Source organism: Eurytemora carolleeae, unplaced genomic scaffold, assembly GCF_000591075.1.
Source record: "Eurytemora carolleeae unplaced genomic scaffold, Eaff_2.0 scaffold707, whole genome shotgun sequence".
In the NCBI taxonomy this organism is placed as follows: Eukaryota; Metazoa; Arthropoda; class Copepoda; order Calanoida; family Temoridae; genus Eurytemora; species Eurytemora carolleeae.
Window position 1 is genome coordinate 49917 of NW_019396599.1, and position 25104 is coordinate 75020.

The 25104-nt window shown below is 32.1% G+C and overlaps 1 protein-coding gene across 1 annotated transcript in view; it reads right to left on the reverse strand.

Moving 5' to 3' along the window:
- Positions 1-25104, reverse strand: part of LOC111706106 (dynein assembly factor 5, axonemal) — a 29456-nt gene that overhangs the window by 1996 nt on the left and 2356 nt on the right. Inside the window, exons 3-22 of the mRNA XM_023478873.1 lie at positions 24573-24670; positions 23727-23788; positions 23307-23395; positions 21696-21703; positions 21338-21401; positions 20533-20616; positions 19269-19335; positions 18026-18077; positions 16108-16147; positions 15497-15541; positions 14942-15007; positions 13555-13672; positions 12368-12437; positions 8109-8189; positions 6697-6761; positions 3803-3924; positions 2188-2278; positions 1495-1653; positions 780-929; positions 403-588 (exon numbers count right to left, since the gene is read on the reverse strand). Of these exons, the coding sequence (XP_023334641.1) occupies positions 403-588; positions 780-929; positions 1495-1653; positions 2188-2278; positions 3803-3924; positions 6697-6761; positions 8109-8189; positions 12368-12437; positions 13555-13672; positions 14942-15007; positions 15497-15541; positions 16108-16147; positions 18026-18077; positions 19269-19335; positions 20533-20616; positions 21338-21401; positions 21696-21703; positions 23307-23395; positions 23727-23788; positions 24573-24670 (1717 nt within the window). The remainder of the gene's footprint in view (positions 1-402; positions 589-779; positions 930-1494; positions 1654-2187; positions 2279-3802; positions 3925-6696; positions 6762-8108; positions 8190-12367; positions 12438-13554; positions 13673-14941; positions 15008-15496; positions 15542-16107; positions 16148-18025; positions 18078-19268; positions 19336-20532; positions 20617-21337; positions 21402-21695; positions 21704-23306; positions 23396-23726; positions 23789-24572; positions 24671-25104) is intronic.

Genomic DNA, 25104 nt, shown 5'->3' on the forward strand with positions numbered 1-25104 from the left:
AAATCTAAGGCCATGAGGCGTTGTAACACTTCAAAATCGACCCAGGTTTTAAGAAAAAATTTCAGGCGAATACATCAAAACAATGAAGACGACTACTTATTTAAGTTTTGATAGAGACCAAGCTTTTTTTAAATTACAATTTTTAAATAATTTAAGAGAAGCTTTTTTAATTGACAGTTTCTCTTTGTTTCCATGTTTTTGTGTATCCACACTGCTTAAAATTTTTATATAAATCAAAATTTAAATTTAAAGTCGTCTTCATTGTATTGATAAATGCGCATACGACTGTAGCAGACTGGATCTTTGTGAGACATTTAGCGAGAAAAAATTATTTGAGTATTTCATAAATTCATGGAACAAAGTTTTGGTAAGAAAAGTTAAATTCAGTAATATCTTGCTTTCCTAATCTGCCATGCAGTGCAGATATATAACTCAGAAGGGTTTTATCTGTAAATATTGAGTTCGCTAGTTTGAGATGAAGATAGGACAACATTTTTGTTACCGCTTCCAGAGCCATCTTCCGGGTCTTTTCACAATCATCGTTTATCAAACCACCCAGTCGGCTCTGAGCTTTCTCTGCAATGTCAACTAAAACATAAATATAAATTTTAAGCAAATTCAAACGTTTTTCACTTCGTTCGTTAACGATTAGATAAACTAATGGAACGGACAGGCTTATCAAGTAACCGTTAGTTGTTAACTAATATTTTAACTTTTAATTCTGTTAACAGGGTTTTTAAAAGTTTTTTATTTGAACTCGTGATCTATGAGAAATATACCTATGATGTCCAAGGTTCCTTGTTTGTCTTGATCAGCTATGAGTGCAGTTATAACACAAAGTAAAGACGACGTGGCCGCTGATCTAATTGCCATTTCAGATCTTCCATTCCTCCATTGCAGGGAAGGTAGGATAATATCATCAACAAATCCTAGAAATTATATTTAAGATGATCTGCCCTTCATTGCAGGGAGGGTAGGATAATATCATCAACATAACATGATGCAATTAATCTATAATACATGATGCAATTGTCTTTATCCTTCCACGTCATCTGTCAAGAAATTAACAACTGGTTCAAAAACTGTTCAAGTGAAAAATTTAAGGAAATAATTGACAACATATTAAATTGATATCAAAACATGACTTTATCAAATAGTGGTGGTAAAAAAAAAATAAGGAATTAACCATTAAAAGCAATAAAATATTAAGCAAATCAATTTTGGCCAGAAAAAAAAATACATCAAAAATCTTCGGATAACAAACGCTCAGAAACGCATTTCTTGAATCCTGCGTATAACTGACGTTGATCCGACATAATATAATTTGACATTTGATAAATTTAAAACTCTACACAATATACACCCTCGTAATTTTAACAATCAAAACTGAAATTGTTTAAATAAAATTCAGATAAATTCAAATATTGAACAAATCTGCAAATGTCGACAAAATTATTATATATTTGAATTTCGGCAGTTTTTCAAATTGCTTACCCTTCACATAATCACAAAAGATTCCCTGTGAATCAAAGGTATTCTTCAGATTGAGCATCATCATGGAGAGAAGAATAAACATATTTAATCTAGTCTCGGCATCCCAGGTTTCCAGAGATGCATGCTGCATGATGAAAACTACTTTGTCTGTGTAGTATCCTGGAAAAAAAGAAAACTGGACCAGGACTTGTTAGTGTTCACATATTATACAGGGAGGAAGGGAAGGCACACCACGCCATTTTTTCGTACGACCACAAATGACGTCAAAACCTAGCATTTTTTCGTCCGACCACACCTATTTTCGTCCTTCATTTTTTAAATTCTTTTTTAAGGAACTTTAAATTATTTAATTTGAATTTGAGCCACGTCATGTTGTTTATAATGGTATGAAATATTTAAATCTGTTTATCTTAAAGAAGAATTTTTTTCATAAGCAAATCAAAACCAATTGCTATGCTCCCTACTAAAAAATGTATTTTTTTACTGTAAATATTAAAACTTCCACAGCCCAATATTACCTAAAAGTTGAAGTTTAGGAGTAAACAGCAGAAAGGTGCGTGGGCGGAAGAAATAATGGTGAGTTGTGACACTGACGTCATCTGTGGTGCGTTCGAACAGAAAAATGTTGAGGTATACCTTCCCTTTCTGATCCAGCCTACGGGACTATAGTTTACAAGTCTATTTTTATATTACCTACTGCTGGACCACTTTCATGCATCAAAGCTTCAAATATCATTTTGTCAAAGCTTGTTTTTGACCAGTTTTCAACAGTACCCTGCAGCTCCTTTCAGAAAATACGAAATTTAAATTAATAAAAAAGAGGCTTGACACTTCAGGGCTGCAGACTAATTAAAATATTGGTGGACACAATTTGATATGATAACCTTCATTGGACTGAGCTGGAACATTATGTGTTGGATACCAGCCTCAATCTCTACAGTAAGCACTTTTGAATTTTACGGAGAAGCTGAATAATCTCTTGATTTTGGATATTCCTACTTTCTCTGTTTTCTCATTGGTTTAACGCAAAATTCCTCGGCTTCTTATTGGCTGTTCGTTTTCTGCCATTTCCGGGATACCAAATAAAGATTTAAAGTAATCTGCAGATTTATAAAATATCGAGATAAAGCATTAATCTCTATATTCAAAATAAAAGAGGTTCCCCCCTCTGAAGAATTATGTTGGATCTGTTACCAAATAGACTAAATCAAATAGTGTGGAGTGTCAACAAAATGTCTTAGACCAACAAGATATGCAAGGTATAAACTTATTTTCTCTTATCAATTTTTTAAGACAGGTGATAAACATATATATCAATTCAAAAATAGTAAATAATTGAATAATTGAATTGCTGTTGGCCTTGCTTTTTTCTTTTACTCTTAAAGGGACAAACCGGCTATGTAAGGTAGTTGAACTGAGTATAGTGTTGTGGACAAATTCGTTAGGATTCATTTGAGACATATAAAACGTTTCCACGATGTATAATTACTGAGTATGAGCGCAAAGTCGACGTTTAAATCATGAATTTGGGTGGGTACGTTTTCAGAATCGGTTTTTTTTTTAAATTATTAAATAACGACGACGAAAAATATAGTAAAGATTCTATAGTAAACTAATTAGATGTTTAGGAACATATTTCTCAAAAGAAGTTTGTCATACAATCGAAGTTAGAATTAACTATTTCCTTTTCCATAATTTTATTGAATTTCTTATTTTTTATGAACTTGTTCGCAGATTTCCTCAAATTCTTCAAATGCCGTCTTTTAATAAAAAATCCAGAAAATCTGCAGAAAATCTGTGTGATTATAGAGAGATTATAAGAAACTAAATATTGAATAAGATTACTTATTTTCGATGATAAGAGTTAATTTTTATTTTCTCAACCTGTCCCTAAACAACTAATTAACTTAATGTAGAGTTTTGTTTACATTTTTGTCGTTGTTATTTTATAATTTAAAAAAGCAATTCTGAAAACGTATCCACCCAAAAGTACTCAGGATTTAAAAATCTTTAAAAAGTTTTTTTATGTCTCAAATGAATCCTAAAGAATTTGTCCACAACACTGCATACTCAGTTTAACTACCTTACATAGCCGGTCTGTCCCTTTAAACCTCCACAAAAGCCCATCCCCATCTTTAACAAATTGGTAATTTCTAAACATGAATTAGTAGCCCATTTCAACTACTTTTTAGCGTCGCAAAAATCAAATTGAACAAACTGTCTTGATCAATGCAGCATCAGTGTCAAAATTAGGTGAACCCGGCTAGTGGCCGTGTTTAATTCAACTACTATTTAATTATTATTATACCTTTAGAAGAACACCCATATTACACTTGTAGAGTTCATGGGTGTTTTGATAGGAACAGAGAACTGACAGTTCATGCATTCCTTCCTGGCCAGCTAATCGGATATTATTAGTCTCAGCACACCCTAGATACATTAATATATACTTCCTGGCCAGCTAGTTGGATATTATTAGTCTCAGCACACCCTAGATACATTAATATATACTTCCTAGCCAACTAGTTGGATATTATTAGTCTCAGCACACCCTAGATACATTAATATATACTTCCTGGCCAGCTAGTTGGATATTATTAGTCTCAGCACACCCTAGATACATTAATATATACTTCCTGGCACGCTAGTTGGATATTATTAGTCTCTGCACACACTGGAAACATTAATATATACTTCCTGGCCAGCTAATCGGATATTATTAGTCTCTGCACACCCTAGATACATTAATATATACTTCCTAGCCAACTAGTTGGATATTATTAGTCTCAGCACACCATAGATACATTAATATATATTTCCTGACCAGCTAGTTGGATATTATTAGTCTCAGCACACCCTAGATACATTAATATATACTTCCTAGCCAACTAGTTGGATATTATTAGTCTCAGCACACCCTAGATACATTAATATATACTTCCTGACCAGCTAGTTGGATATTATTAGTTTCAACACACTCTAAGATACATTAATATATACTTCCTGACCCGCTAGTCGGATATTATTAGTTTCAACACACTCTAAGATACATTGATACATCCTTTCATCACATTAATAATTATCTTGTAAATTTTTTTTTCAAATTTGTAATTTATGAAAAACTAGCTGAAGTGCGTGGTATTGCCTGTTGAATTTTTTAAGAATCAAATATTTAAAAAAATCTAATTGTTTTAGTCTATGTTACGCCCAGGGTTCCCTAGAAAAATTCTGCTCATTCGGTCCAGCCGTTTGGCCAGTTATAACTAACATACAAAGATATAAGAGCAAAGATAATCATTATAGAGATATCTTTTGTTAAAAATATTCTTATTGAATTAATTAAAGGAATTCTGAATAACTTAAACTCACTCAATAGATGATTCTATTCAATAGATTTTGTTAAAGGGAGTGACTGGCTATGTAAGGTAGTTGAACTGAGTATGCAGTGTTGTGGAAAACTTCTTTTGGATTCATTTGAGACAAATAACACTTTTTAAAGATATGCAAATCCTGAGTTTGAGCGCAAATTCGACGTTCAAAACTCCTACTTTGGGGGTGGATACGTTTTCAGAATTAGTTTTTTAAAATTATTAAATAACGACAACGAAAAAATAAAATAAAAATCATACAATAATCTAATTGGATGGTTAGGAATACATTTCTCAAAAGAAATTTGTCAATAAATCAATGCTAGAATCGATTATTTCGTTTTCATTATTAAATTGAATTTTTTATTTTCTTTGAATGTACTCCCTTTAAAGGGTTCATTAGCGTAAGTGTCCCTACATGCAAAGAAGAATGTCCAATTTACAACGGTACTCTTTCAACCTTTGAAGGATCATCAAGGGCAGAGAATTCACGTGTTCATCTCTTAAATGTTGGTAAAATGTAGCATACAGTGTGAATTTGACACAGCTGACTCGACATAAATGAAAATATTTATTTTTTGTGACTTCTGGAAAGTAAATTTTTACATATCTTTTACAAAACAGCTTTCAAACTAAGTTTTCAAGTTTTTCTGTACGTAGATATGGATAAGTCTGTCGTCCTTGCTCAGCCAAAGGTTTAAAGGGTACTGTTTGGAATCGGACACACCACTTCATATGTTTTGTTAAGAAATAGGGTTACGTACGGTCGATCTTCTTTTCAGTAAATTGCGGCAAAGTAAATTCTTTTGTACAAAAATTCAAATTTTCATCAGATTGGAGTAAAAGACCATCGGAATCTGAGACAATCTATAAAATAAGTACCAAGAGCTGAATCTTTAGAATTGTGGATATTGAGATTGATGTTTGATCCTAAAAATGTATAAAATTTAGGGCGGTGTATGAGAAGCAGGGAAATTTATAATTGGTCGAAACAAAGTGGTGATATCCAAAAAGAGAGAAAACGAGCGGATTAGTCAGAAATAAAAAGTGTTTAATTACTTTGTATAAAAAATTCTAGAACAATATTGAAATATTAAATCTCATCTTATCTGTGTAATTCTTTAATTCAATCCAAACAATAAGTTTAATCCTCTTTTCAAATATATTCAAATTATAAATAGGCTTTGATTCTAATTCTTATAATTTTTTTTCAATTCAAGAGTTTGCAAAAATTAATATTATCAAAAATCCATCCAATTTAGAAGTTGTATTGATGGTCAACAACTTTGCTTGTCTGTCTTTTTGTTTGATTGTTTCCAATAAAAGTCAAATTTTTTATGTTTGTTTTTGTTTTACAATGTATAAAAAGAGAAAAAGAAGATGTGCGCGAAGCACGGCACCCTGTAAGACTAGTTTTTTACAAACTACTTGTATTAAACTCGAAAAATATTAGTTTTAAGAATTGATATTTGTGTTTATGTTCATAAAACACTGTAAACTCAGGTTCAGTTCAAGTACCAGGCCGACTTTTACGCTGCTAGAGAAAGAATTACAGTACACATATACGATTATATAAATACATATTATTAGGCCACTAAATGAATCATCCTCTTCCAGGGAGATTCTAGTGATTAGTATTATTTAGATTATAACTTGTATGTAAGTAGGATCGGGCAACGTCCAGTTAACAAATGACAAATTAACTAAAGATTCCTTTAACCAATGTTTATTTTAAGACCATTGACTTTCGCAAATTGTTCTGCTTAATCTAAACATGTCCAACCATACTTGTATAAGCCTGTCCTAGCCGCAGTGACAAGTCAACAATTTTTACCTATTACAGAGATGAGCAATCTAAAAAGGGCCCCAGAGCTCTCTGCACAATCTTCTTTGCTCACTCTAAATTATAAGATTAAAAGATTAATTATCTACTCCATGTCAGACTAAAGTAATTCGCGTGTAAGATTGAAATCTTAAACGTCTTCAATCTTAACTCAGGTCTTAATGAGCAGCGATTAAAAACAACAAAAAAGTTTTAATTTTTTATATGAAACCTAATAAACTTGCTTATATAATTATTTTGCATAAAATCAAAACTAGAGAAACTACAAAGTCACAAAGTTGTGCCAGTAATATCGCATGAATCTAACCTTTGTCTAATGCATGGTGACTCAGAACAAGCAAATTAATTATTTTTAATTGTTTTATGTTTTATTTTTGACATTTTATTCATATTATTAAAAAAATAAACTTGATAGTTAAAAAAGCTTGATAAGAAAAAATATTGGTGTTCCAAATATTTTACAGTTGCAGAAAGAAAATAAAGGAGAACAAATTAAACAAAACTTTCAGTCAAAAATTAATTAAAATCTATTATTATATATTCTATTATATTTAAATACGGCTTTTTTTCTCAAAGCGGATCCAAATCAAGCTGAAAATGGTCCACTCCTCTAGCCAACGTCAGTAAACATCACTTGAGTTCTCCAACGTCAGTAAACATCACTTGAGTTCGCCAACGTCAGTAAACATCACTTGAGTTCGCCAACGTCAGTAAACATTACTTGAGTACTCCAAAGTCAGTAAACAACACTTGAGTTCGCCAATGTCAGTAAACATCACTTGAGTTCGCCAAATTCAGTTAATACAACGTTGCCTGAGGTCTAGCCAACTTCAGTACAATATCGCCTGAGGTCTAGCCAACGTCAATACAACATTGCCTGAGGTCTAGCCAACGTCAATACAATGTTGCCTGAGGTCTAACCAACGTTAATACAACATTGCCTGAGGTCTAGCCAACGTCAATACAACGTTGCCTGAGGTCTAACCAACGTCAATACAATGTTGCCTGAGGTCTAGCCAACGTCAATACAATGTAGCCTGAGGTATTGCCAACGTTAATACAACGTTGCCTGAGGTCTAGCCAACCTCAATACAATGTGTGCCTGAGGTCTTGCCAACGTCAATACAATGTAGCCTGAGGTCTTGCCAACGTTAATACAACTTTGCCTGAGGTCTAGCCCACCTTAATACAATGTTGCCTGAGGTCTAGCCAACGTCATTACAACGTCGCCTGAGGTCTAACCAAAGTAAATATAACGTTGACTGAGGTCTAGCCAACGTCGGTACAATGCCGCCTGCAGGTCTAGCCAACGTCAAAACAACGTCGCATGAGGTCTAGCCAACGTTAATACAACGTCGCATGAGGTCTATATATACAACGTCAGTTTTAATGTACCAGTATACCTGAGTATTTGTAGAGCTGTTTGGACAAGTACAGTCTGGTATTCAACACCCTGCTGTCTACATACATCAGAAGCAGACAAACTAAAATATGAAAAAAAAATTTTAATTTTTTAATCAGAAAAAATGAGAAACATTTTTAGCAAAAAAAACACAAAATTCAAAAAATAATATTAATTTAATGTGTAACTACTATTTCTTCTATGAAAATATGCCCTAGATATTTTTGCTGTCATAAAAAGCTCCAATTTTTTATTTTATTTGAAGTTAAACCCCCTAGATTTATTTATTTTCAAAAAATGTCATTAGAGCAGAGATAGAAAATGTTTTTTGAGCTGTTTTAAAAAAATTTGAATTATTTTGAGGTTTTACAATGTTGTTTTTGGGTTTCTATTTCTCAAAATTGTATTGTGCTTTTATTGAATTATGCTAAATTTTGACTCTGCCAAAAGATGTAGTAAATAACGATGTATCTAGGAAAAGTTTAAAAAACAAAGAGGCTGTGTTAATGTATTCTAATAAATGATTTCAAACTAATATTGGATGTTTCAGCTAATTCATTTTTCTCAATACTGTTAAAGAAATATATATCATTAGTTTTAGTTTATTTTAGTTTGATGAGTCAAATAAAACTTTCTAATTTTTTAATGCATTTGTCTAAAATTCCTTTTTTTATGTTTAATTTTCAAAATTACCAGAAGAAATCTTACTCGAGCATATAAATTTGTGTTGCATGTCTGTCTGTATCCAATGATCATTAAAACTTTTTTTTGACAATTTACATTTTAAAATGATGTTAACCTTTTTTTTAAATATGCATGAAGATCAACAGACACCAGGTTATCATATTTCTGACATTAAAAGGATTGTTGTGGGTATATTGATGGGTAATAACTTTATTCTTTTTAAGTTTTAAGGGTTTTTAGACTTAAAAGGTTCCATAAAAATTTGTTTACAAATTTCTAAATTGTGTATTCTAAACAATAAACATTTTCTTTCTTTACTTTTTGCTAAAAGTCTTAGAAATAAAACCAAATTATTGTCCATCTCTGGTTGTATTGTAGGAACAAACAACCGTCAAAAGCAAAAACACATAATTGTAAAATATTTTTAGAATTTGTTTTCACACTAGGTTGGGAACCCGACTTTGCATGGTAACTAAAATTTCGCTATAAAAGTGAAACCCACTTAACTTATAAAAATTAACCAAAATGTGAATCATTCCAGAAGTTTTACTTAGTTCCCACATCATCCAGACAGAACAAACACTTGGCCGAGAGAATATCAGAAATATACGACGACGACATTTAAACATTGATTTTCTTTATTATTCCTGCGAGGTGGGGTAAGCATTACAGTTAAACTATGCGAGGTGGGGAAACCATTTTTTTAAGAGCCACTTTAAAGAAACTAAAAATAATTGATTCAGAGAATATAATATATGCAAAACAAGTAACAATATTAAAGAAATTTGAAATTTATTTTTCATTACATGAAAATGAAATATATAATATTTAAATTGGCACTGAGTCCTCAGCTGATGTGGTTGCTGAAATTTATTTTCCCCAGCCTCCGTGGTGTCCTCCACCATGATGTCCGCCTCCATGATGACCTCCATGATGTCCACCACGGTGTCCTCCTCCATGGCCACCTCCCCATCCTGGACTCGGAGCAGCCATTACTCCAAAACCAAGCACACTCAAAACCTATGAAAAAATAATGATCAGAAAATTAAATTGAGCTGGAAACATTTGAATACTAATCATCCTGATCGCTTGATCTTGATATCCATCGTGGACACTTTAAATTTGATGATCTTAATTTCGGCTATTCCTCTAGAGTGAGATCACCATGCGATTGCGGGATATTGAAAAAACTAAAAGATGAAATTAATCTGCAGATTAACAAAAGTTAGAGAATCAAACATTGATCTCGATATCCACAATACAAGAGTTCCCATCTATAATCAGATAATAATATAGAATAATGTTAAAGATAAATTGGATAGTTACGATGTAGGCACGTATAAATGGTTTCAGGGTTTGTAGGAAGTGTTTTTAAGAGAAATCTGAGAAAAAATACGGATAATATTAAATAATATCTTTGCCAATAAAAATAAATTAGAATTCTAGAAATTATTTTTTGTAAATAATGAATTAAGAATTAATACTTACAAAGAAGAGAAGAGTGAGAATATTGATCTGCATGTTGATTATTGTCAGGGTTGTCTCTGTAAACTGATGAATACTAGTTCTACCTCCTGGTTTATATATAGCTAGCGGTAAAATCTCCAGCTACGCGGTCAACTTATCCAACAGAGAGGCCGCTATAGTGGTCAAATCTATGACGTAAGTGCAGGTAACACAGTTAAGGCTTGAGAAGTTTTGAGGAAAAAATATTTTGATTTTAGATCCATTTTTTTAACATTATGAACAATGTTCGAAATATATTTTTCTCTAGGTTTTATGGATCTTTTAAGTCATTTGTTTTTTCATCTTATTTAAATTTTTATCAAAATTCTTAAAAATGCGGAAAACAGGCATAACAGATTAAAAAAAATGCATTATAAAACAAGTTTTCAGCTCAGCTCAGTTTATATTTGTCAGAACAATGTTTTTGTTATTTTTGTTTATAGAGACTAAATTGCGATAAGCGATTCCATACATAAATTCTAACATTCGTGCATTTCCATATTTATTTTTGTATGTTTAAATATTTATTCACAATACTGTAATTGTAATATTATTAATTTGAAACGTAGATACACCCTTTTCTACTGTAATTTAGATAACATTAGTTGGTATGGGGGGGGGCGGTTGGGGGAGGAAGGGAGTGTCTGGTCAAGGGATTAAGTTTAAGCGTATTAGAATATATCTATGCGTATTAACCACATTAATTCAGAAGGTTGTATAAGCAATACAAAGTTACCGTGAGTTCCTGTAAACTTTTTTCATTTTTAGGCTTTTCATTCAATAAGCCGTAAAAAGACTAGGAGTAGAATGATTTGTAAAATGATTTGACGAAGAAACAATCTAGTTTGCAAATACAGGGAACTGCATTTGTATGATTATAACTATTAACTATAGATAAATAACTAGATTAACTCCGTACAGTCGTCTTGTCCGATCATAACTCATACACCCTGTGACCGATTTGCCTCATATTTTGATTGGAGAATTTGGAAAAGCCACGGAAATTTTCTTGACATGGTCTTGATCACAAACCTAGATCTCATAAAAGATTATAAATTATCATAATTATTATTATTATTACCATTTTCTTTAACTTCTGTGCTTACAGATTACAGAAACTTTATATTGGCTCTCTATAAAAACTGCAAGATTTCATTTTTAACAACATTGATGCAAAAAGATTAATGCGTTTTGCACTAACTTGCAAGTAATTGACGGTTGAAAGTATTGATAATGTTTACAAAATGGTTCAGAGGGGAATTTTACGTAATTGATACTACCTAAACAATACCTCACTAGAAAATCCGTTTTTTTCCATGGCCGGCTTCTCAGCTGCTAGAGCAAGCTGTTAAATACTTACACATGTAACAAATGCCTTACTCCAATAGTTTCTTTTAAGTCTGTACCAATCCAGGTATAATTCCTTCTGTATTCTCAAGTATCTATCAATCGAGATACAACCTCTGTATTCTTCAGTAATAAATCGAAATACAACCTCTGTATAATAGAAAATTTTTCTTGCAGAAAATGCTAGATTTTTCGAGTATTATGTGCGTATTTTTACGTTAAAGATTGGAGATAATCTAATATAATATGGGACGCTCTGTAGATAAAATATCAAGTTACAATCTAATCAATATAATCATTATATAAGTTTTTTATCTCAGAGTGACCTTTACTTCCAAATAATTCTAAACTCAGAGCACAGTTTTAGAACTGAAACGCGGTTACTTAATACAAAATCCCTATGCAGTATACGTGGATTTAACGGTTCTGTCAATATTCCAGAAAGCTGTGACTTTCGATCAAAATTTGACCCATTAAACATAATTTTTTAGCCTTTTTTCTTGAATACTTTTTTGTCGCGCATATGCACTTTGAATGAAAAAGTATAAGATAAACAAATCTGTAAGGTAAAAGATTGTTGAATTATAAACCAAAATACGTTTAATTTCAAATAGAAGAAACCGAATGCTGCTCACTCTGGTTAATCCGGGGTGAGTATTTCCAATGAACGAAAAAGCAGACAATGAAGACGACATTTCGCTAATTTGAGCTTTCTTTAAGTACCTGAAACATATATCCTCAAGACAGGGTCTTAAAGCTTCCCTCTTTGATCCAGAAACAAGACTACAGATTACTGAAATATAAAAGACATTTGAAAATTACTCAAAGTTTACATTTGATATAATGCATTATAAAGTGTGTCCTATTGTATAAAGGTGTCCTATTGTATAAAATGTGTCCTATAGTATAAAGTGTGTTCTATTGTATAAAGTGTGTCCTATTGTATAAAGTGTGTCCTATAGTATAAAGTGTGTCCTATTGTATAAAGTGTGTTATATTGCATAAAGTGTGTCCTATTGTATAAAGTGCGTCCTATTGTATAAAGTGTGTCCTATTGTATAAAGTGTGTTCTATTGTATAAAGTGCGGCCTATTGTATAAAGTGCGTCCTATTGTATAAAGTATGTCCTATTGTATAAAAAGTGTCCTATTAAACAAAACAATTAAAACACGACTTAGAATAATGCTGGGAGGGGGGGGGGGGGGGGTTCAATTTGACATTTATGGCCGTTTTTTGCTCTTCTATCTGTACAATTTTGTTATGGTCTTTCCGTTTAGAATAAGAAGATATATCTAGTCTACACAACGAGGTTATAGAAGTGTACATTAGAGGAAACATGTACACTCTGAAGTTCAAGGGGTGTTCAGATTATACCTTGTACATGAGGTGCAGTTGAGGGTTTGTGTATACTCTGTAGTACGAGAGGTGTCCAGATTATACCTTGTACATGAGGTGCAGTAGAGGGTTAATGTACACTCTAAGTTCAAGGGGTGTAAAGATTATACCTTGTACATTAGGTGAAGTAAGGGATTCTATTCTTGTACACTCTGCAGCTCAAGGGGTGTCCAGATTATACCTTGTACATGAGGTGCAGCAGGGGATTCTTGTACACTCCGCAGTTCAGGGTGTGTATAGATTATACCTTGTACATGAGGTGCAGTAGGGGAATCTTGAACACTCTGCAGTTCAAGGGGTGTACAGATTATACCCTGTACATGAGGTGCAGTAGAGGGTTCATTTTCACTCTGAAGTAAAAGGGGTGTCAAGATAATACCTTGTTCAAGAGGTGCAATAGAGGATTCTTGTACACTCTGAAGTTCAAGGGGTGTCCAGATTATACCGTGTACATGAGGTGTAGTAGGGGATTTTTGTACATTCTGCAGTACGTACAAGGGGTGCCCAGATTATACCTTGTACATGAGGTGCGGTAGGGGATTCATGTACACTCTGTAGTACAAGGGGTGTCCAGATGTTAGGTTCTATCATGAATCCAAGCATTTTGCCGGTCAACACACCATACTCATTCACCTGGGGAGAAAGGTTTCCTAGTTAATTCGAATTTTGAGACGACAATTTACAGGGCAATACAAAGTACAAATATTTGAAATATCTTTTTCTTGAATTACAGTTTTCAAACTATGAGAATCAATTGGTGATATAAAAAATACAAAGTGAGATTTCGATTGTCAGTCTGTTTGTATCCAAAAAAACGTCAAGACGGCTGAACCGATCGGGCACAAATTTTTTATGACAACTTATGTGTACGTTACCCAGTCCCAGTTTGTGACTAAAGATGACGAATTTTTACCCGGAACAAAATCCCGACTCAACTTAAACAGAAAATTCCACGAAATAAAAATGGCTGCTTAAAGAGCTATCATTTTCCCCATGGAACCACCTGGAAAAATTCTGTGGTTTTCGCTATAATTAACAAAAAAAGATTAAATCGTTCTTTTAACCCAGAAGTATTTGCATCCTTCTACACCAGGAATATCTGGAAATGAGCGTAAAAAAGGGGAACATTTTCAAGGACATTGAACTCAAAACATAAATGAAACTATTTTTTCGATTTACAAAAATTCAATATTTTATTCATTGACTTGGCCCGATGCTTCACAAAAAAAGTTTTATCTTGGAGGATTAGACACTTAAGAAAAATAATATTGGAAGGACGAGGATTTTGAGGTGACTTGGACGAGAAAATGAGGAGAATGTGGCTCGGACTAGAAATTGTTGTGTCTGGCCTTCCTACCCTCGCCATGATCTAAGTGTATAATATCGTAAAGAAATTTCTTTTTTATAGTCTTTTTTCGTACTTCATGTTTTCTTTACATAATTGGAACTTGATATCCAATTAACAATCAGCAAAAGATTGAAAAAAGGAACTCCAAGATAAAGTAATATTTGGAAGACTTGCAATTCATTTGTGCAAAATAATATTAGTATGCACATTTATCTCAAATGTAATTCATTTCTAATTTTATAAAATTTGTAAAAGAAATTGAGTCTATGCCATGCGAACTCAAACTTTGATTAGTTGACCTAACTTCTTCATGGTTTGAAATATCTGGCCTGCGACTTTGGGTTGCAAAGATACAGGAATTAAAAAACCAGATATTGAAACAAAGACTTAATGCCGTTGAATCATTTTTATTAGTTTCTTAATTTTCTAATATCTCACCCAATTTGGAAAGTAAAGATGAACTAGAAATATTTATAATTTAAAGTTGTTAGCACTGCATTGATTAGCGTTTACAAAAAACTTTTAATTTCTGAGCAACTAAATTTTATACATACGTCCTTATTTTCATCTTTTAAGCACGTTGTTATACACTCCAACACCTTGTCGGCATGCATTAGAACCTGGACAAAAGAAATGAAAATGTAAATTTTTATTTCCTAAAACTTTTTTTTTTATTTCCTAAAAGTATGTGTCTAACATTGTTTCTAGTCACCTTTAATTCATTGAGTTGCATGTCTGAGTATAATTATTATAAGAAAGCTTACATATAGTCGTTTTTCTAACTTGAAAGGAATAAATTCTCACAATTTCCTCCATCGTCTCTTTACTAAAATCCGCAGGTCACTTTGAAAGAAAACCCATGTTTAAAATAAAAAAAAATGTTCAGCTATAAATAAATTACCAAGAAGCTGTTGAGCGATAAAAGACGACATTTAAAAGATTCCATTTCGATGCTATATCAATTGGACTACTTGCAATCTTGAATGTAGTCTTGAAACTTTCAACATCATCTTTCAATGGTAAAAACTCATCTAATACGACAGAACGTGTAGCTGACTAACTGACTATACAGCAATTATTACTAAATTTGTATAAAACCTGCACTATACCTCATTTTCAGCATGGTGAATCATTACGTAGAGTAGTTGAGCTGCCTAGAAACCAAATATTTAATATTACGTAGAGTAGTTGAGCTGCCTAGAAACCAAATATTTAATATTACGTAGAGTAGTTGAGCTGCCTAGAAACCAAACATTTAATATTACGTAGAGTAGTAGAGCTGCCTAGAAACCAAATATTTAATATTACGCAGAGTAGTTGATCTGCCTAGAAACCAAATATTTAATATTACGTAGAGTAGTTGAGCTGCCTAGAAACCAAACATTTGATATTACGTAGAGTAGTTGAGCTGCCTAGAAACCAAATATTTAATATTACGTAGAGTAGTTGAGCTGCCTAGAAACCAAATATTTGATATTACGTAGAGTAGTTGAGCTGCCTAGAAACCAAATATTTAATATTACAAAATAATGATTGTCTATTCAACCTTATTCTTTTAGTATTTTGGGCATTATTTAGAGTGTTTATTAAATGAGAATAAAAAAATCTTGAATAAGGAAATCGTTCAACAGTTTACTTTTACTTAAATAAATGAATTAAAATGAAAAATAAATGACAAATCTAGAAATTGGCTGGTTTTCTGTATTTAGAACTAATGTACCTTAATCCTAGTTTCATCTTGCCAGTCTCGTAAATCATTCCTTAACATATCAAAATATAAAAAAAAAACATTTTTCAAAACTTCAAAAAATGATTTTATATTATAATTATATATTCGGCACCTTTTTTCTCTCTTAATTTTCACAAAATATAAACTATAAATAAATATAAANCACCCTGCGTAAAGTTTTAAATTGTATAAAGCATTTTTTGAAACCCCTCCAGTGAAAATAAAATCCCTCCGGTGGTCTCCAGTAGAATCGAAATCTTACTACGAACTTCTTTGAGTCAAAAAGAATAGTCTTTTGTAAAAAGACTTAAAGACTTTTGTAAAAAAAATTAGTCCTGAAAATATAAGGCCGAAGCATCCTAAAAGCCTAGTATATGAATATTTGCAACGCGGAATGCTATATATTTGTTCTACTAAGAAATAGCAAATATAAGAAAAAAAGGTTGCATAATAAGAAGAGGTTGTAAAATATAAGTATCAATTTTGTCATAAGGAAAGAGTTTTCATAATATACGTTCAGGGCACTAAAAGGGTGTCAATCGGTTCAGTCGTTTAGATGTTTACAAACAACCCAACAAATCTAAAAATGAGATAAATACATTTGATTTTTGAAACTTCAAATTCTTTGACAAAAAACAACAATTTCATACTTTTTTGAAGCACAGAGAAAGTTTTATAATCACAATCGGTTTTATAACTTTATACCATTTCAAAATGAAATTTTACATATTATTTTTTATGGTCCATTTTAGCTATTTTTGAATAATTATTATTATTATAGATTTATTTCGTAGACAAAACGCGTAAAATGGTACAATATTATGATAAAACAAAAGCAAAATATACATAGTTATGGATTTATAAATATATGTTAAATTGATCTTTTTTGAATTAAAATCTTTAAAATTGTCTTATAAATTATGTAAAGATATATTTTCATCAATAGAGAAGATACTATGTCATTTATGAGAATTCCTAGAAACATTTTATTAATATATATTAGATTAATCTAATCTTTAATACTTTCAAATTCAAATTAATTCAAACCATGATATCAAAGGTCTAGCTTTTCAAAAACTATGATTTCAGCAATATTAATGACCCTGGGCCTGAAAAAGCTGTATTACAGTGGTAGGCGACACGGGCAGCCATAGTACATTTGAATTTCCGAGCTGGGTCAACTTTTACTGTAATACCCGGACATCGGGTTAATAAAGCAGACACTCAATAGGACTACCTTAAACAAGAGTAAACCTACAGTATACAAGAGTAAACCTACCAGATACAAGAGTAAACCTACAGTATAAATGAGTAAACCTACCGTATACAAGAGTAAACCTACAGTATACAAGAGCAAACCTACCGTATACAAGAGTAAACCTACTGAATACAAGAGCAAACCTAACGTATACAAGAGTAAACCTACCGTATACAAGAGTAAACCTACCGTATACAAGAGTAAACCTACCGTATACAAGGGTGAACCTACCGTATACAAGAGTAAACCTACCAGATACAAGAGTAAACCTACAGAATAAATGAGTAAACCTACCCTATACAAGGGAAAACCTACTTTATACAAGAGTAAACCTACCGTATACAAGAGTAAACCTAACGTAATCAGGCGTAAACCTACCGTATACAAGAGTAAACCTACCATATACAAGAGGAAACCTACCGTATACTAGAGAAAACCTACCGTATACAATAGTAAACATGCCGTAAACAGGCGTAAACCTAGCGTATACATGCGTAAACCTAGCGTATACATGCGTAAACCTGGCGTATACATGCGTAAACCTACCGTATACAAGAGTAAACCTACCGTATACAAGAGTAAACCTACCGTATACAAGAGTAAACCTACCATATATAAGAGTAAACCTACCATATACAAGAGTAAACCTACCGTATACAAGGGTAAACCATATGCTGAGTTCTAGAGACCAATTTCCTGCATCCTGAACAATGCAAAAATTATAAAATAAAAAACCTAATAACAAGAGAATATCCCTTTCCCTATTTCTATTCACTTTCCGTCATCCTGTCACCCATCATTTGTTTTGCTTCCACGTCATATTCCTCCCCTTTAACATCCATTTGTTGTAAAGTCGTCGTCGTAATGTCAATACAAAGAAGAAAGCATGGATACACATAAACATGGAAACAAAAAGGGGGTGTTAATTTACAGCTTCTCTTTGTGTGCAGCTGTAAACTTTTATTTTGAAAAAAATCATATAATAGAAATTAAGTCGTTTTCATTGTATTGATAAAACGCCGGCCATTGTATTCCATATATACAATTCATTCTTTCTTCCCTTTGAACTATCTATATATTTATCTTTCTAAAGATAAATATTTTTTAAAGTTGTGTCCGAGGATTATATATTCTACTCTCCTCTTTATAAAAGTAATAATTGATCCCGGCCCTCTCTTTTTTCAATATCCCCCCACCAAAAAAAATATGTTTCTCAACACATTTTCCCTGGAAGACAACGGGTCAAAGACCGAATCCACGGCAACGTTTTTAGGTGCGTGCGGCGGATGATTCTTACAAAAAATAATTATAAAGGGTGAAAAATGCTACAAAAAAAATATTATTACGAGGAAAAATGCTACAAAAAATAATTATGACGAGGAAAAATGCTACAAAAAAATTTTTTATGATGAGGAAAAATGCTACAAAAAATATTTATAATGAGGAAAATGCAAAAAAAATATTTATGACGAGGAAAAATGCTATAAAAAATATATATGATGAGGAAAAATGCAACAAAAAAAATAATTGTGATGAGGAAAAATACGTCAAAAAATAATTATGACGAGGAAAAATGCTACAAAAAAATGAGGATGAGGAATAATGCTACAAAAAATTAGGATGAGGGAAAATGCTACAAAAAATAGCATTATTCAATCGGAATGAATTGAAATGCCAGATATTTACCTAATAAAGGGGGGATGGTTTGAGGCGGATATTTACCTAATGAGGGGCGAATGATGCGAGACTGATATTAACCTAATGAAGAGCGGATTTGAGGCGAATATTTATCTAATTAAAGGGTGGATGACATTAGGCGGATATTTACCTAATGATGGGCGGATTTAAGGCGAATATTTACCTAATGAATAGAGGATATTAGGCGGATACTTACCTAATGAAGGGCGGATGATATTAGGCGGATAATGGTCTGGGAAACTTGTCAAAAAATCTAATTCATCCTAAAATATTGGGATTTTAACTTTGAAAAAGAATTTATCTAGAATTCAACGACTAATATTAGATCAAGGTTTTAAACTAAAAACGCTTATTTAGAAAAGTTTAGTTTCTTATTCAAATGAATTTAAAGTTTTTTTTATAGTTTTAACTAGCTATCATATTTTTTTTCTATGAATGGCTTTGTAATAATTTGGATGCATATCTAAAAAAAACACCAATCCCCCAGCATTGTGTGTACTGCAACTGTGTACAGGGTGTCCCAAAAAACATGGGAATTCAATGACGAATTCGATATCGTCTTTGTTATGAATTAGCATTGTTATAGTGTAATATAATTTCAAAAGCCATAATATTATTATGTCTGCTAAAGTTTATTTTATGAAAAGGTCAAAAGAGTGTTAATATGTGTCTATAATGCCTCCGCAAGATGAACAGTGTAGACGGACAAGTTTACTCTGTTTGTATACTGGAATTTTCTTGTTTTACTGAGTACAACACTATATGCAGTCAAAACATAAACAAACAAAATGTGAACATAGCCATGAACATAGCAGACGAAACTCTTCCAGATTACAGCTTTCTCAGTAGGTATCACTATACAAAATCAAAGAATTATTTAAAAGACGATATCGAATTGGAATTCGTCACTGAATTCCCATGCTTATTTGGACACCCTGCAGTAAAAAGTCGACCTTTTTTTAAACCATACTTTACCATTTATATACAGTGATGTTCTAAATAACCCGGAATAATAAAAATTGATTAATAACATTAACTGCAAAGTCGCCTTTGACCCTCACAAATAGTTTGCGGCATTCGGCAAATTGGTAACCTGATTTAGAAATACATTATTAGAGAACAATAATTACATAAAAGTCCATTGCCAAAATGCGATATGCCATTTTTGTGCTTTCACAAATACCGTAGGTATGAATTATTTCGTCCAAAATTAAATTCAAACCAAATTCTTATTATCTCTGGTATTTTTGAGAGCATAAAATTATGACAGATACGAATTCTGGAAATGGCAGAATAAGAGCTTTTTTGTGATTTTTGCTTCATAAAAACAATATTGCTAAAATCAAGTTACCTATGCGGCAAGCTTTTTCTCAGGTCAAAGACGACTTTGAAGTTATCAATCAATTAATATTTTTCCGAGTTATTTAGAACATCCCTGTATTAAGGTTTCAATATCTTACCTTTAGTTGTTTATCTGACATCTTGTTTTCTTGTAACCATTTCTCCCCTCCCAGCACCCATAGTTCATGAGCTGTCGTCTTCACCTACTCATTTTAGATTTTATTTTAAAGGTTTGGAAAGTCGTCTTCCTTTCATACTAATCGATAACATGTTAAAAACTCTCATTCAAAATGTTAAAAAAGCATGCTATGATAAATAACAATTAGAAGAAAATTTATTACAGTCGTCGTCGTATATATATAAATATAATGAAGACGACTTTCGATTTAAGTTTTGAATTATATAAAGCTGTTAAACAGTGCACGGATACATATAAACATAGAAGTCAAGAGAAGCTATCAATTAAAAAAGATTCTGTTTGATTACTTGTAAACTTGTAATTCGGAAAAAGCTCGTTAACAATCAAAACTTAAATGAATAAGTTGTCTTCATTGTATTGATATAATCACTGTACATAGCCAAGGAAACAAAGAGAAGCTGTCAAGTAACAGCTTCTCTTTGTTGAAGCTTGTTAAAAGTCTAAATTTAAATACAGTCGTCGTCGTCCAAATTAATACAATGAAGGCGACTTTCTATTTTAATTTTGATTTCTGCCAAGCTTTCCAATAGCTTGGATAAACATAAAAATGTAAACAAAGAAAAGCTGGCAACTGATTTTGTTCTCTTAATGTTTAATTGTAAACTTGTATTTGGAAAAAAGTGCTTGCTGAAAATCAAAATTTAAATATAAAACTCGTCTTTATTTTATTGATATAAACGCTGACCACTGTGTTACAACATGAATTTGAAATAAAGTATAATTACCTCAGTTATTGAATCCTCCAAAAAGGTGATAAGGAGTGGAACAATTTTGTAGAAATATGAATATCTAAACATTTATAGAGCTGTAGAAATCATTTTAAAGGAAGCTATGTACCATTCCAAATAATATTCGTAAAAGAACGATAACCAGAAAACTCTGAACTAGGAAGACGACTTTCAAGTTATAACTTATAAAAGTCTAATGAGCATGAGAAACAGTAATTGTGCAGTGTAAGCAGAACCATTTCACTAAATTAGTGATTTAATAAGTTTCTAGTAAAACTATTTGCTTTGTAACAACATTAAATACACTATATTGCTATAATGTCGTCTTCCTATTCTTCAATTTGCTGGTTCTTACTTTAGAACCTAAAGAAGGTTTTTTTTTCTAAATGAGACATGATGAGACCCATGAAACTGCGGAATAGAAAGAAATTTTAAATTTTCATTTTAACTATCAATGAACCATCTAACCATCGATTAACCATCAATTAACCATCGATTAACCATCGATTAACCATGGATTAACCATCGATTAATCTTCAATTAAACATCGTACAATAAACGTAAATTTTTTAACTACCCATTGAACTTAGTTGATTTATCAAACAATTTGCTTTAAAACTATCTATATAAGAAAGCTCTTCGCTCATTTATATACATATATTTACATGATAGCTATAGCTGGCTAAACGGCTGGACCGAATGAGTTGACAATTTTTTTAAGGAAAGCCTTGAGTACCCCGGGGGTAACATATAGGCTAAAATATATTCAAATTTGTTTTTCAAAACCGAAATTTTTGTTCCCAAAAATAAATTTTTTTTTTTTAAATTTATGAACCTTCTTGATAAAGAAAATGTTACTGTCCAAAAACTTTTAACACTCGGCGAACCAAAATAATAGTGTTATAGGTATTTTTATCAAAGATTTCTGTACTTGTTTTGATGCAAAGGTTATTTTTAGATATAAGCTTCTCTTTAAACCAGAATTAAAGTAAAAATTTATTCAAATTTTATTTCCATTTGAATTGAAAAAAAAATAAAGAAATATTCTATATTTTTCGAAGAATTCCAATGGTTTTGATAAGACAACAAAGGCATGCAACTTTTTAAGATATGTGATTATTGTTTCACGAATTTGTTTTCATTTTATTTACGATCGAATGCCGCAGTGAATTTTTTCCAAGACGTCAAAGAAAATCTTGAAATTGTCATGCTTCGGAGCATGATACTTAATTAAATGATGACCTGAAACTCTTTAAATGTGATGATTTAAGGTTAAGCTTTAATTTAGTCAATTCTGTCTTGAATGCAATCTATAAACTATAAACAAGACTGAACAAATTCCGTACAGTCGTCTCAGAACTCTCATTCCTTTGTGGGTTATCATGTATGTGCAGGGTTACATTAGCGCAGTATACAGGGTGTCCCAATAAACATGGGAATTCAATGACGAATTTGATATCGTCTTTTCAACTAATTCTTTGATTTAGTATAGTGATACCTACTGAGAAAGCTGTTATCTGTAAAAGTTTCGTCTGCTATGTTCACATTTTGTTTGTTTATGTTTTGACTGCATACGGTTGTACTTAGTAATACAAGAAAATTGCAGTATACAAACAGAGTAAACTTGTCCGTCTCCACTGTTCATCTTGCGGAGACATTATAGACAATCCTTTACAGTCTTTTACACTTTTCATAAAATAAATTCTAGAAGACATAATAATATTATGGCTGTTGAAATTAGGTATTACAATGCCAATTCATAACAAAGACGATATCGAATTCGTCACTGAATTCCCATGTTTTTTGGGACACCCTGTAGTATAGGTTATGGTTCTACTGCAGTGGGTCTGCAGGGAATAATTTTAGACAACAAACAAATTCTTGAATTTTTTAAATTATTTTATTTAACTCTTATCATTTATAACCATGACTTTCATGACAAATAATTTAAATTCTATTTTATTACCTTTTTCCTGACTTGTGGATTTGGATCAAAAACCCGCTGAGCAATGAGAACCACTGTATTTTCTAATGCTAGGCCACCAACTGTATTCACTAAAAATATTTAATAAAGAAAGCGTTCACGAATAACAAATATCGTAAAGAAATAGACATGACTCACTGTGATCTTGCCAAGCTTTGTTGCATAACACGTTTGGTTCGACTCTACACAGGGTAGTCCAGACTGGACAGTATAAACTACTGAATGTCAGTACATGTTGTACCGGCTCAGATCATGAAACTTTAAGAATGGGGTGGATTCCGAGTTAAATTTAAATAATTTTTATTTCTAATGTTCAAAAACGTCCAGAGAAATTGATATTCTTATTTCAACGCCTAGTTTTTTACTTTTACTATAATGTCGTCTTCTCTCTTAAAACCTTACCTAAGTGTCCAATAGATTCTACGCTGCTACCCCGCACTTTAAACTGCTGATGAACAATATTCCTTAAAAGAAAAGAAAACATTTTTAATAAAAATCATGGATTTTATACAAAAAAAAAGTTTTAGAAAAATGTATTTTTGACCTTTAAAGGGACTGTCGAAATAATTTCAAGAGGCCCCTATTTTTAGAATTGCATGCCTGATTCACAAACTTTTATATCCATGTGGAAAAGGGATAAATTCTGACAACTTTCTTTTTTGTCTCTGCTGCATAGAGAACCCACGCTTTAATGCATTTACCCTGGCACTTTTGTGAATCAGATACGCCCGTCTTTTATATATAGGGTTACTTAATAGTACGCCGACAGTCCCTTTAAAGCGTTCACCCCTCCCCAACCCTCATGGATGCAGCTTCCCCCACCACCACCACCACCACTTCATCACATATTCCTTGATGTGAATCCTCGAAAATGTTTGATTATTTTAACCCTTGATGTTTTTAGTCGTATTGAAGAGGGCAAACCCTGTATACAGGCTTCAGTTAAAATTCAATACAAAATGGTATTATAGTACAATTAATGTAGGTGGGCGCTGCTAACGGGGAACGATCGTTTTATCAATGAACAGACAGGATTTTCTTTTGACGACCACATTGTTCGAAGAATCTAAGGAACACAGTTCTTTTAGAAATTAGAACGATCATATAGCAACATACAAGGAACGAATGGGTTTTGGAACGTGCCCAAAAATATTAATTTTACAAAATTTTCTCGAGCATTATCATAAAACATCTGTAAATTTCAACGAAGACGACAATCATTCCAGTTTTAATTTTATATTTTCTAACCTGGATATAGATGGAACCAATAGTTCCCATTTTTCCTTCAGTAAACTCTGTTCAACTTTGCACATGGATATCAGGCACTCACAGCTTAGGATCTTCACCTAGGGTGGATACAGACTTAAAGGAACAGAAGAAGTAATTTCAAGTGACTCTTCTAATTATAGCATGGCATGTCCGACTCACTAGAGTATCAAAGATTGATGAGATATTTTTGTTTTTCTGGCTAAATCTTGATTATCTTCAGTTGGGCATGGTTTCAGTAAACAGGTGAAAAAGAAAGAAATTGTCAGAATTAAACACTTTTCCAGATAAAGAAAACGACAAAAGCGTCTTCAGTATAATTATCTATATGAAGCTAAAAAGAATATCGTTGTTAATCTAATTAATGCGAGATAACTTCGATTACAGTCCCAGTATTTATTCATCAGTTGGTCAAAGGAATTATCTAAATTTTATCGTCTTTATTGTTAATTGTGATTTTTTTTTGTAATTTGAAATCATTCATGAAGTTTGTCACCCATGTTTACCTGCACTT